Below are 17,108 nucleotides of genomic sequence, written 5' to 3' on the forward strand. Positions count from 1 at the left end.
CATCCCGGCGCCCGCCCCCGCCGCCTCCCCGGCTCCCGCCCCGGCCACCAAGAAGAGCCGGCCAAAGGCGCCATCCAAGGTCGCCCCGGCCATGAAGATGCCGCGGAAGAAGCCCGCGGTGCGGAAGAAGCCCGCGCCCCCGCCCGCCTCCGTCGCCAAACCTCCTTTCGTCGCCATGGCCGAACCTCCTCCCGCCGCGCACGAGGTGATCGAGAAAATGGCAACCCCATCCTCGGTCATGGACCTCCTCCAAAACGCGGAGGTGGACCTCAGGGCTCTGCCTCTCGAACCCTTTAGGGTTGGTGACGACTTAGAGGAAGATGAGGAGGATGAAGGTGATGACGAGGAGGAGGTGGCCGAGATAGGGGAGGAGGCATTCACCGCCGCTTCCCGCCCACACGCGCGGTCGACAAACTACACTGAGGCGGAAGATATCCTCTTGGTTCGTGCTTGGGCAGCTGTGGGAATGGATGCAACCACCGGCACCGATCAAACCGGTAAACGGTATTGACAAAGGATCGAGGACACCTATTGTAGGATCAAGCCGAAGAATAGTGGGTTCATCTCTCGCACTTACCGGTCGCTTCAAGGCCGGTGGGAGTTGATGAAGTCCGCTTGTGCTCGTTGGAGTGCGGCCATGGACCAAGTGAGGGATGCACCACCTAGTGGAACCGTGGAGAGTGACTATGTGAGTACATATTTCTTCACTATTTTGATTATGTGTGTGTACTATGCTATTGGTGGGTTCTTATGTGATTTATGTGTGGTTGATAGGAGACAATTGCCGGCATGAGGTACAAGGAGATGGCCGCTTCCAAAGGCAAGCCATTCCCATTTAAGCATGCTTGGACAATTCTTCAAACCTTTGACAAGTGGAAGTTGAGGGACCAAGAGACCGCACCCAAGAAGTCGGCAATGTTTAGGATGGATGATAGTGAAGATGAGGAGGAGAGGAACTTGGGCAAGCCCGAGGGAACCAAGAAGGGCAAGCTAAGGGTGAAGATGGAAGAAGAGGCGTCAAGCCTAAGGGAGAAGATGGACCACATGATGAAGGCAAGAGAGGAATTGATAACGAAGACATTGGAGACGAAACTTCTTATCATCGAGAAGAAGAAAGAGGTCAAGCTTGCACAAGTTGAAGCAAAGCGTGAAGAAGCAAAGCACAAGGCCGAGTTGGAGGAGAGGATGATCAAGTTCAAAGAGGCAAAGGTATGGAAAGAACTCATGGTGGAAGAGAAAGAGCACATGATGATGTCTAAGAAGGACATGGATCAAGACCAATTGCAATGGTGGAAGGACTACAAGGAGGACATCGCGGAGAGGAAGAGGATGTTCCGTGTTGCGTCCTCCACTTTTCGAGGTGACACTCCGATGAGTAGTTGTGGCGATGGCGGTGTGTACGACTCCACCGGTGCCCATGGAGATGCTTGATGGAGCCCGCATGTGGTCTAGGAGATGGCGCCGAGGTGCAACTTTTTGGTGATGGTGCCGATGAGAGGAGGAAGATGATGATTTTGTGATGTAAACTATTAAACCATGCATCAATGATTGTCATTTGATAGTTTGTTTGGAAGTTGATTGTGTTCTTGTTGTCATAAATTGTGAGATGTCAAATAATAAATTTAAAGGTTGGGGTTGAGGCAAAGACTATAACCCTCAAATCCAATCCTTAAAGCAGTTTAAGGGTTGGGTTTGAGAATTCTAATATTTATCTCTATTTTTAACCCTTAAAAATGTCAAAAAGTGGCACTTCTTAACCCTTAAAACTGCTTTAAGGATTTGAAGATTTGAGGGTTCTATTAGTAATGCTCTAACCCACCCCCAACCCACCCACTGACCTCCGGCCTCTCGCCTCACAAACCGCTCGCTCCAACCGACAGGTAGGCCTGCGTATCGCGGCCCACAGGTCAGCCTCACCGACAGAAAGGACCTCGTCCCGGCTCGTGTCTTCCCCTCCTGTTCTCTCCGCCATTTCTGCCAAGAAAATAAAGCAATCAATCAAAAACGAAAAAGGTGGCGAGAGGGAGAGGAAGAGGAAGGTGCCGGCCCTAGCAATGGCGGGGTGGTACGAGGAGGCGGCGGGTCTGCTGCTGCGCCGGCCGGCGTTGGCGGAGATGGCGGTAGATGTGCTGCTGTGCGCCGTGCCGATCTGGGCGGCGGTCATGATCGGCCTGTTCATAGGGTGGGCATGGCGGCCGCGCTGGACCGGGCTGATCTTCCTCGGTTTCCGCAGCCGTCTCCGGCTCCTCTACGTGCCTCCCGGGTTCGGCGCGCGCCGCCTATGGCTCGCCTGCACCGCGCTCTCCGCCTTCTCCGTCGCGCCGCAGCTGCTCTCCTCCGCCTTCCGCCGCCATGGGAAGTACCAGCGCAAGGATCCCTCGAACGACGACACGGACGCCTGCGGGGATTCTGGTGCTTGCGCTAACGGCAGGTGAGAGCGTACTAGTCGAATCTATCTGGCTGTGAAGCACAGGGCGGCATTTGACTTGTCAATTGTGTTGGTTGGAATTGGTTCGGGTCTTCGTATTTACAAATTACGAGAACGGAAGTGTGATATGCTTCAATTCAGCCAATGACCAACACCAATTTTGGGAGCTTTCACAGTTTTTTCATCAAATTGAACTAGTAAAACTGAATCGATTACGGAGGTTGTGGAGCAAGATTAGTGCGACAGCGGGTTTGTATTTCTAATTGGATAGGTGGTGATGAAATTTTATAGTGTTTACTTCCTGAGGGTGTTTTGGGGCTCCCTGATGACCCGTGTCCCTCAGTTGTGCGAAACTTTGCCTTCTTGGTTTAGATTGCACGGTTCAAGGATTTGCAACATATAGCTTACCTTGCCTGACTATTATGATAAAGAACTAGTTACTGCCAGTAAGGTTATAAATTGTAGTTGACCGCTTGTGTTTGGGCTTACTGTTATGGCCAGGTCATGGAGGTGAGGGTTAAGTGTCTTCTACTTGCTTGAACAATTGCATTTGATGTAGGCATGGTCATTGCAGTGAAGGATAAGCTAAATCAATGTGACAAAATAGTTAAATAAATGATTGGTTGTCTGTGAATTGTGATAGGAAAACTAAAGTTGACTGATTTCAGTGTAAGGACTAATGATAAGCATCATTTAAATTTATTTTGACCTGCTTGTTTTGTCCGATTGATCATGATGAAGTTTCTTTAGTTTGATTATTCAGTTTATATGTTTCAGTAGAGGCATGGTAACATAGATAAATTGTATTCTTCAGATATGAATGCACCAAAAAGCCCCATCAATGTACATTTATCCAATGATCTCTTCCACTAAACATATTTTTTTACAAGGTCAATTTTTGAGGTCAAGCATGGTATTGTCACTGAGAAGGACCTAGATCACCTCGTGCAGCTTTTAGATAATAAGGAGAGTGGGCATACAACATGGCAGCATTTGATGGAGCGTACCACTTCCAACATGACGTACAAGGCCTGGAGGCATGAGCCCGAGGTTTGTTTTGTCAATGGGATTCTAGAAAGAGAAACAGATGCTAAGATATAGTATTTTTATATATAAAAAAGAAGCTTCCTTCATTATAAGAGGTAGTATTTGCTTCTTTTCTCAGGTTGGTAGTATAAGCCTCTAAAAGCAAAGAAGAATTTCAACACTTCAAATAAATACCCCATGGACATAGGTTATGAATACTTAAAGTCCAGTAGCGCTCTTTTACCCCATGGTAATTTTTTCCTGGCGAAATGGCCTTTTTCTCTCATGGTAATATTATCATGCCATTTTTTTTTTGCAATGTTATCATGTCATTGACTTGAAGGGGAGCCTTGGCGCAGCGGTAAAGCTGTTGCCTTGTGACCATGAGGTCACGGGTTCGAGTCCTGGAAACAGCCTCTTGCAGAAATGTAGGGAAAGGCTGCGTACTATAGATCCAAAGTGGCCGGACCCTGCGCAAGCGGGAGCTACGTGCACCGGGCTGCCCTTTTTTTATCATGTCATTGACTTGCTAGTATACCTTTATCCATCTGCTACGTGTTTCGTTAGATTTCGATATTTTTTTTTCTGAAGTTACTTGATTGAGAAACTGTAGGAACATGCAGAGAATATATATCATGGCTAAACTGTCAACATCTTATGTCATGTGGGGGCGTACGTATAGGAGACGTACAACCCGAGAGAGGAGGCCAGCGGACAGGGGGTGTCCAAATTAGTATCAATTAGTATCAGGTTTGGAAACGGAAGGGTTTTTTGTCCCAAAGAAGGTTTTCCCTACTGTTCCTAAAACAAGTAGGAGTCTGTTTCTATTTCTACTAGGAGTCGTCATGTGACTTGACTATTTATATTGCCTCCCTGTGGAGGAACGAATCAAGCAAAAAAAACACAACTTGGTTACCCTGCGCCTTGTGCGCCTCTCCTCTTCCCTGCCACGGGGCGACGAGGCTTCAAGCCTCGTCCTCCTGTAGAGCACAGCTACAACCTACGATCAACTCCCAATGCTCCTAATTCCCAAGCATCTGACAATTTGGTATCAGATTCATCGATCTCTGTTGCGCCTGCAACCATGTCGTCCTCTCCCAAGAAGCCTGATCTTCCTAAAACCCTCGAAGACCTTGCTGCCAAGGAACATGCAGATTTCGAGGACGTCCAGCAAAATCTGGGCGATCTGTCCGAGGGCGTCGAACTCCTCCGCAGCGACATGACCAAGGCCCTAAAGGATGTCACCGATGCCCTGACGGCGTTCAGAATAGAATTCAACGATCTATCACAACAACAGCGCGCACAAAACCTGGCCATCACCAGGTTGGAGCGTGCGAGCCGTGGCGAGCCTTCCCTCGTTACCGCCGACACCCAATCAGCGGCTGCCCGTGTCGGAGGTCAACTCAGGTTGCAGGCTCCACTTGGTTCCGCCGACGAGCGTCCACCCCACCTTTACAAGCTCGACTTCCCTACCTACAACGGTGAAGGCGACCCTCGACCATGGTTGACTAGATGCAATTTGTTTTTCCTTGGCCAGCGCACGCTTGACACGGACAAGACTTGGATGGCGTCATACCATCTAACAGATGTGGCTGCCCTTTGGTATGGCCATCTAGAGGAGAAGATCGGCCGGCCAACTTGGGCAGACTTTGTTGCGCGGGTCAGCCAGCACTTTGGCCCTCCCACACGTGCCAATCCCTTCGGTGAGCTCATCTCCCTCCGTCGTACGGGCTCGGTGGCGGAGTATACTAAACAGTTCCTCCAACTCTTGTCCCGCATCAACCCCATCCCAGATGACGAGGAGCGCAACATCTTCACCAATAATCTGGGCGAGCCACTAAAAACACAGGTCGAGCTGCTGTGTCCAGCTACTCTCGAGGATGCTATGGACATGGCCGTCTCCTATGAGCACCTTGCCATGGTGACCACGGTTACTGCTGCCACTCCGACGCGCCCTGGTCGTCCTACACGCCCTGTCCCAGCAGCCCCAGGTGCTGCCACAGGCGACCCCTCTTCTGGGGGTGGGCCTGTCTTCAAAAAGCTTAACGCCGCTGAGATGGAGGACAAACGCAGCAAGGGACTATGCTTCAACTGCGATGAGAAGTATGTCCGGGGACATCGCTGTAAGCGTCTCTTCTACATCGAGTCCGCCGACGACGACGAGGAAGACAATGGTGACAACCTACACATCTCGCTGCTCGCAATCACCGGCGTACGTACCAGCGACACAATGCAGCTAGTGGTCCGTGTAGGCGAGCGCGAATTGGTCGCTCTCCTCGACTCTGGTAGCACTCACAATTTCATCAACGAGGAGCTTGCTGCACAAGTGGGCAGCCACTTATCCACGGGGCGCCGCCTCCGCGTAACAGTAGCCAATGGAGATCACGTCACATGTGGTGGTCTTGTTCGGCAGGCTGCCATCACCATAGGCCAAAGAAGACTTCCTCGTCGATCTTTACGCCATTCCCTTGGGTGGGTTTGACGTCGTTCTTGGGACACACTAGCTCAAGACACTCGGGCCCATACTTTGGGACTTCACGCGTCTTTGGATGTCCTTCTGGCGGTCCGACCATCGCGTTGAGTGGTATGGTATCGCGGCGTCAACCCAACCCCACCACATTCACGCTTGTTCCGGGCGGGAGCTTCTTGACAGCCTCCTCAATGAATACGTTGACGTTTTCGCAGAGCCTCGGGGCCTGCTGCCGCCTCGCACTCACGACCATCGCATCCGCTTGGTGCCTGGTACCGCACCGGTGGCTGTTCGACCATATCGCTACCCGGCTATCCAAAAAGACGAGCTCGAGAGACAGTGCGCGGACATGTTGGAGCGCGGCCTTATCCGCCGCAGCACTTCTGAGTTCTCTTCACCCGTTCTTCTGGTGAAGAAGCACGACAGCTCCTGGCGATTCTGCGTCGATTTTCGTGGCGTCAACGTCAACACCATCAAGGACAAGTTCCCTATTCTTGTAGTAGATGAGCTACTGGACGAGCTAAAGGGCGCCCGCTTCTTCACAAAGCTGGACTTGCGATCTGGTTATCACCAGGTGCGCATGCATATTGAGGATATCCACAAAACAGCGATCCGGACACACGAGGGCCTGTTTGAGTTCCTCGTCATGCCTTTTGGACTCACAAATGCGCCGGCAACCTTCCAGGCTTTGATGAACGACGTACTTCGACCCCATTTACGCAAATTTGTGTTAGTATTTTTTGATGATATTTTGGTGTACAGCGCTTCATGGTCGGAGCATGTTCGACATGTGCGAGTCGTTTTGGAGCTCATGCGCCAGCACCAGTTATTTCTCAAGCGCTCCAAGTGCTCTTTTGGGGAGGAGTCGGTTACGTACCTCGGTCACGTCATCTCCATCGACGGTGTCGCCATGGACAATCAAAAGGTTATGGCTGTTGTTGATTGGCCGGTGCCGCGCACAGTTCGTGTGGTCCGCGGTTTTTTGGGGTTGGCCGGCTACTATCGGAAGTTCATCCGCGATTTTGGCATTATTGCAGCACCCCTCACAGCGTTGCTCAAAAAGGATGGATTTCTTTGGTCTGAGGAGGCAACACATGCTTTTACAAGATTGAAGACTGCCCTGACTACAGCACCAGTGCTTCAACTTCCGGATTTCACCGTGCCATTCATTGTGGAATGTGATGCCTCTGGTTCGGGATTCGGCGTAGTGTTACACCAAGGTGCGGGACCCATTGCTTACTTCAGTCGGCCTATTGCTCTTCGTCATGTCTCCTTTGCTGCATACGAGCGCGAGCTCATTGGTCTCGTACAAGCTGTGCGCCATTGGCGGCCATATCTCTGGGGTCGTGCCTTCGTTGTCAAAACCGATCACTACAGCCTCAAGTTCCTTCTGGACCAGCGCCTCGCGACTATCCCACAACATCATTGGGTTGGCAAGCTCCTGGGCTTTGATTTTACAGTGGAGTGCAAGCCTGGCCGGCAGAATATTGTGGCTGACGCACTGTCGCGGCGCGACACTTCTGATGCCCGTGTGTGCGCCATAAGCGGTCCTTCCTTTGATCTATTTGAGGAACTTCGTCGGGCTGCACACACTGACCCAGCTCTCATGGCATTCCGCGAACAACTAGAGAACGGCGAGCTGGGACCCCCATGGGCACTCATCGATGGCATTGTCACTTTTGAGCGTTGTGCCTATGTTCCACCTTCCTCACCACTTGTGGCAGATATACTCGCAGCATCCCATGATACCGGCCATGAGGGTATTCAGAAATCGCTACACCGTCTTCGTCGTGACTTCCATCTACCACAGGCCCGGACAGCTATTCAGGACTACATCCGCAACTGCCTAGTTTGTCAGCGTAACAAGACTGAGCAGCTCCATCCAGCAGGCTTGCTTCAGCCCTTGACAGTACCATCTCGGATTTGGGAGGACATTGCCATGGACTTCATTGAGGGATTGCCAAAAGTGGGCGGCAAGTGTCATTCTTACCGTTGTGGATCGTTTTTCCAAATATGCACATTTCATTCCGTTAGCGCATCCGTACACAGCTGAGACGGTGGTCAAAGCCTTCTTTGCTGACATTGTTCGTCTGCATGGCGTACCAGCCTCCATCGTTTCTGATCGAGATGTTGTTTTCACCTCTGGCTTTTGGAAGGCTCTCTTTGCTGCTTCTGGTTCTCGCCTAAACATGAGCTCAGCTTTTCACCCGCAATCTGATGGCCAATCGGAGGCCGTTAATCGGGTAATTGCTATGTACTTACGCTGCCTCACTGGTGATCGGCCCCGACAGTGGCTTCAGTGGCTGCCATGGGCGGAGTACTGCTACAACACATCTTACCACACCGCTCTCAAGGATACGCCGTTTCATGTGGTGTATGGTCGTGATCCGCCTTCCCTCCGTGCATACTCTCCGGGTGAGCTGCGTAATCAGGCTGTTGAGCGCAACATTGCAGACCGCGGCCAGTTCCTTATCGATGTTCGTGACCGTCTCCTTCAGGCTGTGCAACATTACAAGCATTACTATGATGGCAAGCATCGGGAACTTTCATTTGAGGTCGGCGAATGGGCTTGGTTGCGTTTGCAGCGCCGTCCAGCAGCGTTCCTTGGATCTGCTGCCAAGGGAAAGCTCGCACCTAAGTACTTTGGTCCCTACAAAGTCCTCGCCAAAATTGATTCCATTGCCTACCGTTTGGAGCTTCCACCCCGCGCCCGCATCCATGATGTTTTCCATGTGGGTGTTCTGAAGAAATACCAAGGCCCTCCTCCAGATGCTCCACCGGTGCTGCCAGCCATCTTCCAAGGCCGTGTTCAGCCAACACCTTCCAAGGCGCTGCGTGCACGACTGTTCAGGGGTATGCAACAGGTTCTCATCCATTGGGAGGGCCAACCGGCGTCTGATGCTTCATGGGAGGATGTTCCAGCCTTCAAAGAACGCTATCCAAGCTTCCAGCTCGAGGACGAGCTGTTTCAGAATGGAGGGGGAGATATCATGTGGGGGCGTACGTATAGGAGACGTACAACCAGAGAGAGGAGGCCAGCGGACAGGGGGTGTCCAAATTAGTATCAATTAGTATCAGGTTTGGAAACGGAAGGGTTTTTTGTCCCAAAGAAGGTTTTCCCAAAGGGAAAGGCTGCGTACTATAGATCCAAAGTGGCCGGACCCTGCGCAAGCGGGAGCTACGTGCACCGGGCTGCCCTTTTTTTATCATGTCATTGACTTGCTAGTATACCTTTATCCATCTGCTACGTGTTTCGTTAGATTTCGATATTTTTTTTTCTGAAGTTACTTGATCGAGAAACTGTAGGAACATGCAGAGAATATATATCATGGCTAAACTGTCAACATCTTATGTCATGTGGGGGCGTACGTATAGGAGACGTACAACCCGAGAGAGGAGGCCAGCGGACAGGGGGTGTCCAAATTAGTATCAATTAGTATCAGGTTTGGAAACGGAAGGGTTTTTTGTCCCAAAGAAGGTTTTCCCTACTGTTCCTAAAACAAGTAGGAGTCTGTTTCTGTTTCTACTAGGAGTCGTCATGTGACTTGACTATTTATATTGCCTCCCTGTGGAGGAACGAATCAAGCAAAAAAAACACAACTTGGTTACCCTGCGCCTTGTGCGCCTCTCCTCTTCCCTGCCACGGGGCGACGAGGCTTCAAGCCTCGTCCTCCCGTAGAGCACAGCTACAACCTACGATCAACTCCCAACGCTCCTAATTCCCAAGCATCTGACATCTTATCATTTAATTTTTCATGTGCAGCGCTCTAATTTGTTCATGTTTTTTTAGGTGGGACCTATAATGCATTGTAGCCAGACCATTTTCGAGGATGCTACTCCTGAACTGGTTAGAGATTTCTTCTGGGATGATGATTTTCGTCTAAAGTGGGACCCCATGCTTGTGTGCTTCAAAATTTTGGATGAGTTCCCTCTGAATGGAACCACAATTATTCACTGGATTAAAAAGGTTTGATTAGTTGTAATTCCTTTACTTTCATTGTTTAATTTCATAATTCCAACATATTTGTTTTCCAGTTCCCTTTCTTCTGCAGTGACCGTGAATACATTTTTGGGCGTCGTATCTGGGAGTCGGGGAAGGCTTACTATTGTGTTACGAAGGTATCTGCAAAAATTCTTTTGTCGATGAGAAATTGTAAGACGTTCTCAAACAATTTTGAACTATACCTTTTTATCCACGGGTCTACATAAAACATGGTGACATATTATCTCGGTCACCCATGACTCTTAAATAGGTATTAGTGTCTTTTATGTTTCAATATTTAGAATAGAAGTAAGCAATAAATTTGTGAAATACCAATTGATATATGAAAATTGTATTCCCATATATTCTTACCAATTGATTGTTTGTGAAGAAATGATGTTACAAATACTTTAACATGACAACAATTGAAGAACATTCATGTTTGGGTAACAAACCTATCTTGTGACGTGGTTACATTTGTAGCATGATGAATGAGTTTGGCACGTCTAATTTCCTTTTTATCTTTTGAACTGAAAATCTTGTTGCATGGTTATTTGGTACTCCCTCCGTAAAGAAATATAAGTGCGTTTAGATCACTACTTTAGTGATCTAAACACTCTCTGGCCTAAAAATATTGATCAGAGAAAATAAATCTTTTCTTAGGTGATTGCAAGGTAAAAAAATGATATAGGCGATTAATGTGACAATAGTGCCCATGAATTGTATTTTTTCTGTCATTGGCTATAATAAACCGCTCAATCAATTAATCCTAACATGTATGCATGCCATGTATTCAAAAAGAAAATGCAACATAATACTATTAATCCTGTCACATATGCGCGCCATGGTATTTATCATTTACTCTCCCTAACTATTTCTCCAGCGTGTATCTATTATTTCCTTGTGTTTGACTTAGTGTTACCGCGTGTTACGGAAGAATGACAAACCGGTTGAGCAGATTTATCCACTAGTCTTAAAATGTTTTTCTAGCCCAAGGATATGTTAAGAGTTATATTATCCATGTATAGCTTGTATATTCTCCCTGTTGTACGTGCGGGGGGGGGGGGGGGGGGGGGTTCCTGCATACTTACCACCTGTACATGTGTGTATATATATACTGGCCCTTAGCCCGCTAGGAAATACAAGTTGCATATTTCCTAACATGGTATTAGAGCCCTAGGTTAATTTTTTACTCGTGCTCAGGTCCACGCGTGGCCGCCGTCATCTTTCCGGCCGCTGCTGCTCCTTCTTCCTCCGTCGCCACTGTACCTCCGACTGCTGCTGCCCCACCCCACCATCTCCAATCCACGCAGCTGCTTGATCTCATTCCGTTGTTCCTGCCCTCCGCCACCCACTCGCGCCTCTGCCCGCCGCCTGCCCTCTGCAGCCCTCCTGGCCGCTGCCCCCTTGGCTGCCTGCTTGCCACCCGATCCTCTGCCTCGCCGCCTCTACTCCATGCCGGCTCACTCCGCTCCGCCACCCGAACTCTGCCTTGCCCGCTGGCTTGCTTTGCCTACCCCGTGCCCGTCGGCTCGCCTGTCCGAGTTTCGACGCTGTGCCGCCTCCTGGTTCAGCGCCCAGCCGGCCCTATGGTTTGATCCCATTGAATCGAGTTGCTGGCCTCACCCGTGAACTAGATCGGTAAAAAAAGGTACAATGTCTTCGTCATCGGGCTATGTCGCAATCCCTCATCGCCCGGTGATTTTTGATGATACTAACTACACCGAGTTCTTTGCCTTTATGCGCATTCATATGTGTGGCCTTCGTCTATGGAGCGTTCTTTCTAGCAAGATTCTCTGTCCGCAGCGCTTTGTCCCTCTTGTGGCTCCTACTCCACCGACGCCACCAGTTCTTGCCTCGGATGCTTCCTAGGCTGATAGGGATGCTGCCAAGGTTGCTGATGATGTTGCGGTTACTGCTTATGAGCAACAAGCCTTGAACTACCAGGTGGCCCTTGACATGTATCGTGATGAGCTCTGTCTACACTCAGTGGTTTGATGATGATGCTCGTGCTGCGGTTGTTCTCAGTGCCAGTGTCCTATCTCAGTTTGCCTCTGAATTTATGGGCTCACTATTGTCTTTGAGGTAATGTGGACCCATTTTTGACACTGCTATCAGTCATTTGGTGATGCTCGTCAGCAAGGTGACTCCACTGTTGATGATTTCTACGCAGAGAGTTCTGCTATTTGGCGCCAGCTTGTCACTCTCCGTACTGCCGGTTGTGGTACCTGCCAGTGTTGAGTGTTATCAGGCTGTGCGGTCAGACTTGAAGTTTCAGCGCGTCTATGGGTTCTTAAGCCTCAGTACAGTCAACTTTTAGCTCGTGGTCATGTTTCTCTTATGGAGGCGCTTTCAGAGTGGTGCTGAGGAGACTTGCCTACGTGGTGCTGGTTTACTTGAGGTTCCCTCTGTGCTCACTGCACGCGATTCAGCTACGCGTTTGCTGCACCTGCTCTGGTGCTCCGCCGCCCCTACCCACTCCTGGTGGTGAGGGTCGCTCTCGTACTCACTGCAGCTACTGCAACAAGGATGGTCACCCTGAGTCTGATTGCTTCACGAAGAAGCGGCACATGCGCAACAAGGGGTGCACATGTTCTTATGGGACTCGTGCTTCTACTTCGAAATCCTCAACCATTGCCTTGACTGAGCAGGATATTGTGAGACTTAAACGTCTGCTTGCTGCTTCAGGTTCTTCGATGGGTGCTGCAGGTTCTTTGACTAATGCTTCTGGCACTGAGTAGTCTATCATTCCTATTAAGCAGGATGTCACATACACCCCCACTCAAGGAACCAACGTTCTCGTCGGCTCAGTAGGAACCTTCCTCTTGGCACACGTCAATCCGTCCAGTGCCGGCACATGTGCCATGACGGGCCACACACGCCATGCACCACATGCCCGCGCCCTAGAGCCACACACGGCCGTGTGACCACAAGGGTTGGCTCTGATATCATTTGGTAGCGACCCGGCCACAACCACCAGTTCCCAGCCGTTACGCCTGGCGTGATCTAGATTGCCCCCCACAGACCAAAACTAATGTTTCATGCGTACCCAGGAAGAATTTCCTGGTCGGTCATCCATTCTCAAATTACCCCTAGGTCAAGCACGCTGCACCTTGTTAACATCAGTAGTTATATTTCCTATTAAGGCAGGATATCGCTCATCACTTCTGTGTCAACCTAGATCCAGCTTTTCCCTTTCTCAAGGATCAACATTTTGTTATGTTGTCTGTTTCACTGAATTGCCTGCAGCCATAACGCAGTACTCATCTAGTGCTGTTGGTACTAATATTTGAATTATTTTCATATTAAGCCATTTTTGTGATATGCTAGGTGCTAGCCTGACTTTGGTTGATGTTGTACTAATGATATCTTTTGTAACTGAACTGTTTGGACAATTACAATTTCTTCCGAGTATTCTAGGTCTAGGAGAAGATAGACCTGCTTATGAGTATCTCTATTGCTCCACTTTTTCGGCAGTTTGTTTCAGACCTTCTTTAAAGAAAAAAGACCGGCTTATATTTCACACTGTTTTTCCTGGCAATGTTGTGTGGCATGCTTGCAAAGAATGCTCTTCTTTCTGAAAGTAGTTGACTAGAGCAACTGATGTGAGCGAAAGCAAACCCACACAGTAACAACCTTTCAACCTTATTGTTAGTTAGCTTGCTGCTTAATCACACTTGGGATCTCAGCCCAGAGAATTAGGTGCCTCATTGTTTGACATGCTTGCATGGCCAGCCTTAATATTGAGGCATACAGTACATGGAATTTTTTCACTGGTGTGCTATGTAAGAGCATATACTCTGTTCGACTTGATAGCCCTGTGCAACTTACATTTGCAGGGAATTCCTTATCCATCTTTGCCTAAGAAGGAAAAACCGAGGCGTGTGGAATTGTACTTCTCGAGTTGGCGTATTAGACCTGGTAATTCTTTTTCTTACTGCCAGTATTCCCTTCGATTGGATTTGTTCTGAACATTCCAGGTATAGCTATCCAATTGTTCGGACCTTTTTGACACTCGGTTCCTTTTCTCTGTGCAAAACTGCAGTTCAATCGCCCAAAAAAGATGGCCAGCAACCCATGGCATGTGAAGTAACTCTGTTTCACTACGAGGATATGGGCATACCCAAGGATGTTGCTAAAGTTGGTGTCCGCCACGGCATGTGGGGTGCTGTTAAAAAGCTGCAGTCCGGCTTTAGAGCATATCAGCTAATGAGAAAATCAGAAAACATCCTGTCACGCAGTGCCATCATGGCTCGGGTGACCACCAAGACATGCATTGCTGGTTCAGATGGCTCCTTGGATCAAGGGCCCTTCAGCACAGAACAAGCCAGTACAGAGGACGACAACTCCAGGGCAGTCCAACATGGTTTCGACTGGAAGTGGGTGGTGGTCGGTGGCGCGGTGGCTGCCGCTTGCGTGCTTAACACCGGAATTGTAGGGAAGGCCCTCTTACTTGGAGTTGCAAGAAGGCAGGCAAAGAAGTGATGAGCATCTACCAGCATCCACAAAGTGAGCTTCACGACCATCAGGGCCTGTCTCTGTCTAGAAAGTCGCAATCGAGACCGAGGATAAAGGAGTGAAATCCATACCATACTACAGGATGCAGATAATTCGGGTGCCTAATTTTGGATTGTGCCTTTTAAGCAGTATATTGCAAATGTGTCTTGCTATAACCGATTATGTGGTATCAGGAATCGTTAGATGACGATGTATCTGAAGATGTGAGTTCTGTTAACAACATTTGCTAACTTCCAAGTTCCACGAGTGCACTTTTCAGCTTTGTACGTTCCATTGGGTTTTTCCTGATGTTTGCTGACGATTACCTCGTGCGGTGCTGAATTGAAGTGCACATTGACTGCGGAAGAACCTGTATGAAGCTAGATCCTTTTGGCAAGTGCGAACTTTCACTTGTGTTCATGCCATCATTTTGTGGCTGGCCACTGGCGCAAAAAGGATCCCCAATAGCGGGAGATAAAAGATTCGACGTGAAATATTACACTTTGGGCATCACATCAACATAGTTTTTTCAAGCAAGATGATTATAAATTTTTCAAGCGAGATGATTAGGAGGATAGTGGTCAACTCATGAAGGTTTAGCTAAATTTGACACTAATGCTTGCATTTTGTTGGATTTATTTCAGGTCTTCCGACTTCAAAGGAGATGTTTCCGTCGAATGCGAAGGCGTTTGTAGTGACTTTATCAATTTTAAGATGATGTGCTGACCTAGTCTCTTGGAGATGTTTATAGGGTAAAGTGTGTGCATTGGGTTCATAAAGGTGAGTGTATGTGCATACATATGAGCATCAGACCAAACTTGTCTCAGGCTTGACCGACTAATCATAGTGGGTGTGGGTCCCATCAGTGCCACATCCCATCATGTGCCTCAACTCCTATGCGCACTTAACGCCGTACTACCTTCGTCCTTATTTATTAGTCTCCTTTGTAATTGGTGCTAAATTTTGATCAAAAATTTAACTAACAAAATGTTAGTGTATGTCAAGTTGTCAACAAAAAATATATCGTTGGATTCATATTTAAACATAGTTTTCAAAGATATAATTTTTGATGATATGCGTGAACATTTTGTTAGTTAAATTTATGATCAAAATTTTACACAGATTACAATAAAGACCAATAAACCAGGGCGAAGGTAGTAATCGGGATGTAAAGAGCTTACTCTCCGTATGGCACATATTTACTGTCGCTTTTTCACCTTTCCAACACACTATATGGCAGATGGACAGAGGAGCATAGGGTTACGTTTAGTTTCTTCTGCCCTTTTCTTCTTCCTCACGCTGTTGCTGCGCTTCTCAGCTGCTCCATCGCAGAAGTGCTTCTTCGCAGTCCCTACGCACTGCCATGGGCGCGCGGCCGTTGTCTGATGAAGGGTGGTGAACCCGTCGACACCAGCCGAGGTGTCGCTGCCACGCCAAACAAGGAGCGAGTCACCTCCAAGACAAAGGTCAAGTGGATGTTGTCCATGTGCAGCCAGCAAGTTCGCCTTGCCGCGAATGGATATCTTCCGCAGCCTACCATCGCCTTCACGCGGTCTTAGGCACCGTGGCCGACAATGAAAACGTAAGTGTCGGTGTATAAAAATAGAGATTCTTTTTATACCTTTTTAGTTGTGCGCGGGCAGTCACAGCCACATGCCTGCGGTCGTGTTTGGCGAGACAGAAGAGGAAGTAAAGATACAAGACTATCAGAGCCGTGCTCGAGGCCAGAGGCATGAAAAGCAGAGGGGTGAAGTGAAACTCCCCCGGCAAAGCCCTTGCTGGGGTGGCCTTCACGGCCCCGGCAAGAGCCTTGCCGGGGCGACTTGCCCAACACCAACAAGGCCGTCACCCTTGAGTCTAAGAGTCCCGACGCCATCGACCATATCGAAACCAAGGCTCGGGAGGCGCCTTCATGGTGCCATGTAGATCTTTGTGAAGACAAACCAAGAAACAGACAACAGCAAGGCTCCTTGCCGAGGATGCCCACGAGGTCCCGACAAGGCTCTTGCCAAAGAAGGCCTCGGCAAGACCCTTGCCGAGGGCGCCCACAAGGCCTCGGCAAGACCCTTGCCGGGAAGATCCACAAGACCGCGGCAAGGCCTTGCCGCCCCGTCGCCACCCCAGTTCAGCGGCCGACGCACCAACTAAGCAGGTACCCACGTGGCAGTACGTGGTTCCTAGGCCAACTAGTCAAGCACCCACGTGGTGGCATGCAGATCTTCGGGAAGAGCCTGCCACCACACCAGCTCAGCAGCTTGCCAGCCTACATGGCGCTGCATGCCTCGTTGGCCTGGAGGCGTGTCGGAACAAGGCGAAGCGGCGACGGACGGGACATGCTTAGCTGTCGTCCCCGATAAAGCAAGAGGACACCTGTAGGATTGAAAGTATGTCTAGAGGGGGGGGGGTGATTAGACTACTTGACCAAATAAAAATATAACATTTTCTCAATTTTAAGTCTTGGCAGATTTTAGCAACTTGGCACTAGTCAAGCAATCAACCTACACATACAAGTCTAAGACTATAGTAGCGGAATGTAAAACATTGCACATGAAGGTAAAGGGAGGTGTTTGGAGGAGCAAACGCAATGTAGACACGGGAATTTTTGGCGTGGTTCCGATAGGCGGTGCTATCGTACATCCACGTTGATGGAGACTTCAACCCACGAAGGATAACGGTTGCGCAAGTCCACGAAGGGCTCCACCCAC

General features: G+C 49.2%; 2 protein-coding genes across 2 annotated transcripts; both read left to right on the plus strand.

Annotated features, from left to right (window-relative positions):
• The first annotated feature begins 622 nt into the window (after positions 1 to 622).
• LOC147984978 (uncharacterized) lies at positions 623 to 1,431 on the plus strand. The gene is made up of 2 exons (XM_087539831.1): positions 623 to 688; positions 775 to 1,431. Exons 1-2 carry the CDS (start codon positions 638 to 640, stop codon positions 1,429 to 1,431), a joined length of 708 nt encoding a protein of 235 aa, XP_087395957.1. The 5' UTR covers positions 623 to 637.
• Positions 1,432 to 1,920: 489 nt separating this feature from the next.
• LOC125537067 (uncharacterized) lies at positions 1,921 to 14,695 on the plus strand. Its single transcript, XM_048700360.2, has 6 exons — positions 1,921 to 2,431; positions 3,319 to 3,478; positions 9,715 to 9,891; positions 9,960 to 10,043; positions 13,746 to 13,827; positions 13,952 to 14,695. Exons 1-6 carry the CDS (start codon positions 2,055 to 2,057, stop codon positions 14,389 to 14,391), a joined length of 1,320 nt encoding a protein of 439 aa, XP_048556317.1. The 5' UTR covers positions 1,921 to 2,054; the 3' UTR covers positions 14,392 to 14,695.
• Positions 14,696 to 17,108: the final 2,413 nt, after the last annotated feature.

Source organism: Triticum urartu, chromosome 2A (genome assembly GCF_056163025.1).
Source record: "Triticum urartu cultivar PI428250 chromosome 2A, HENAU_Tu73, whole genome shotgun sequence".
Classification (NCBI taxonomy): Eukaryota; Viridiplantae; Streptophyta; class Magnoliopsida; order Poales; family Poaceae; genus Triticum; species Triticum urartu.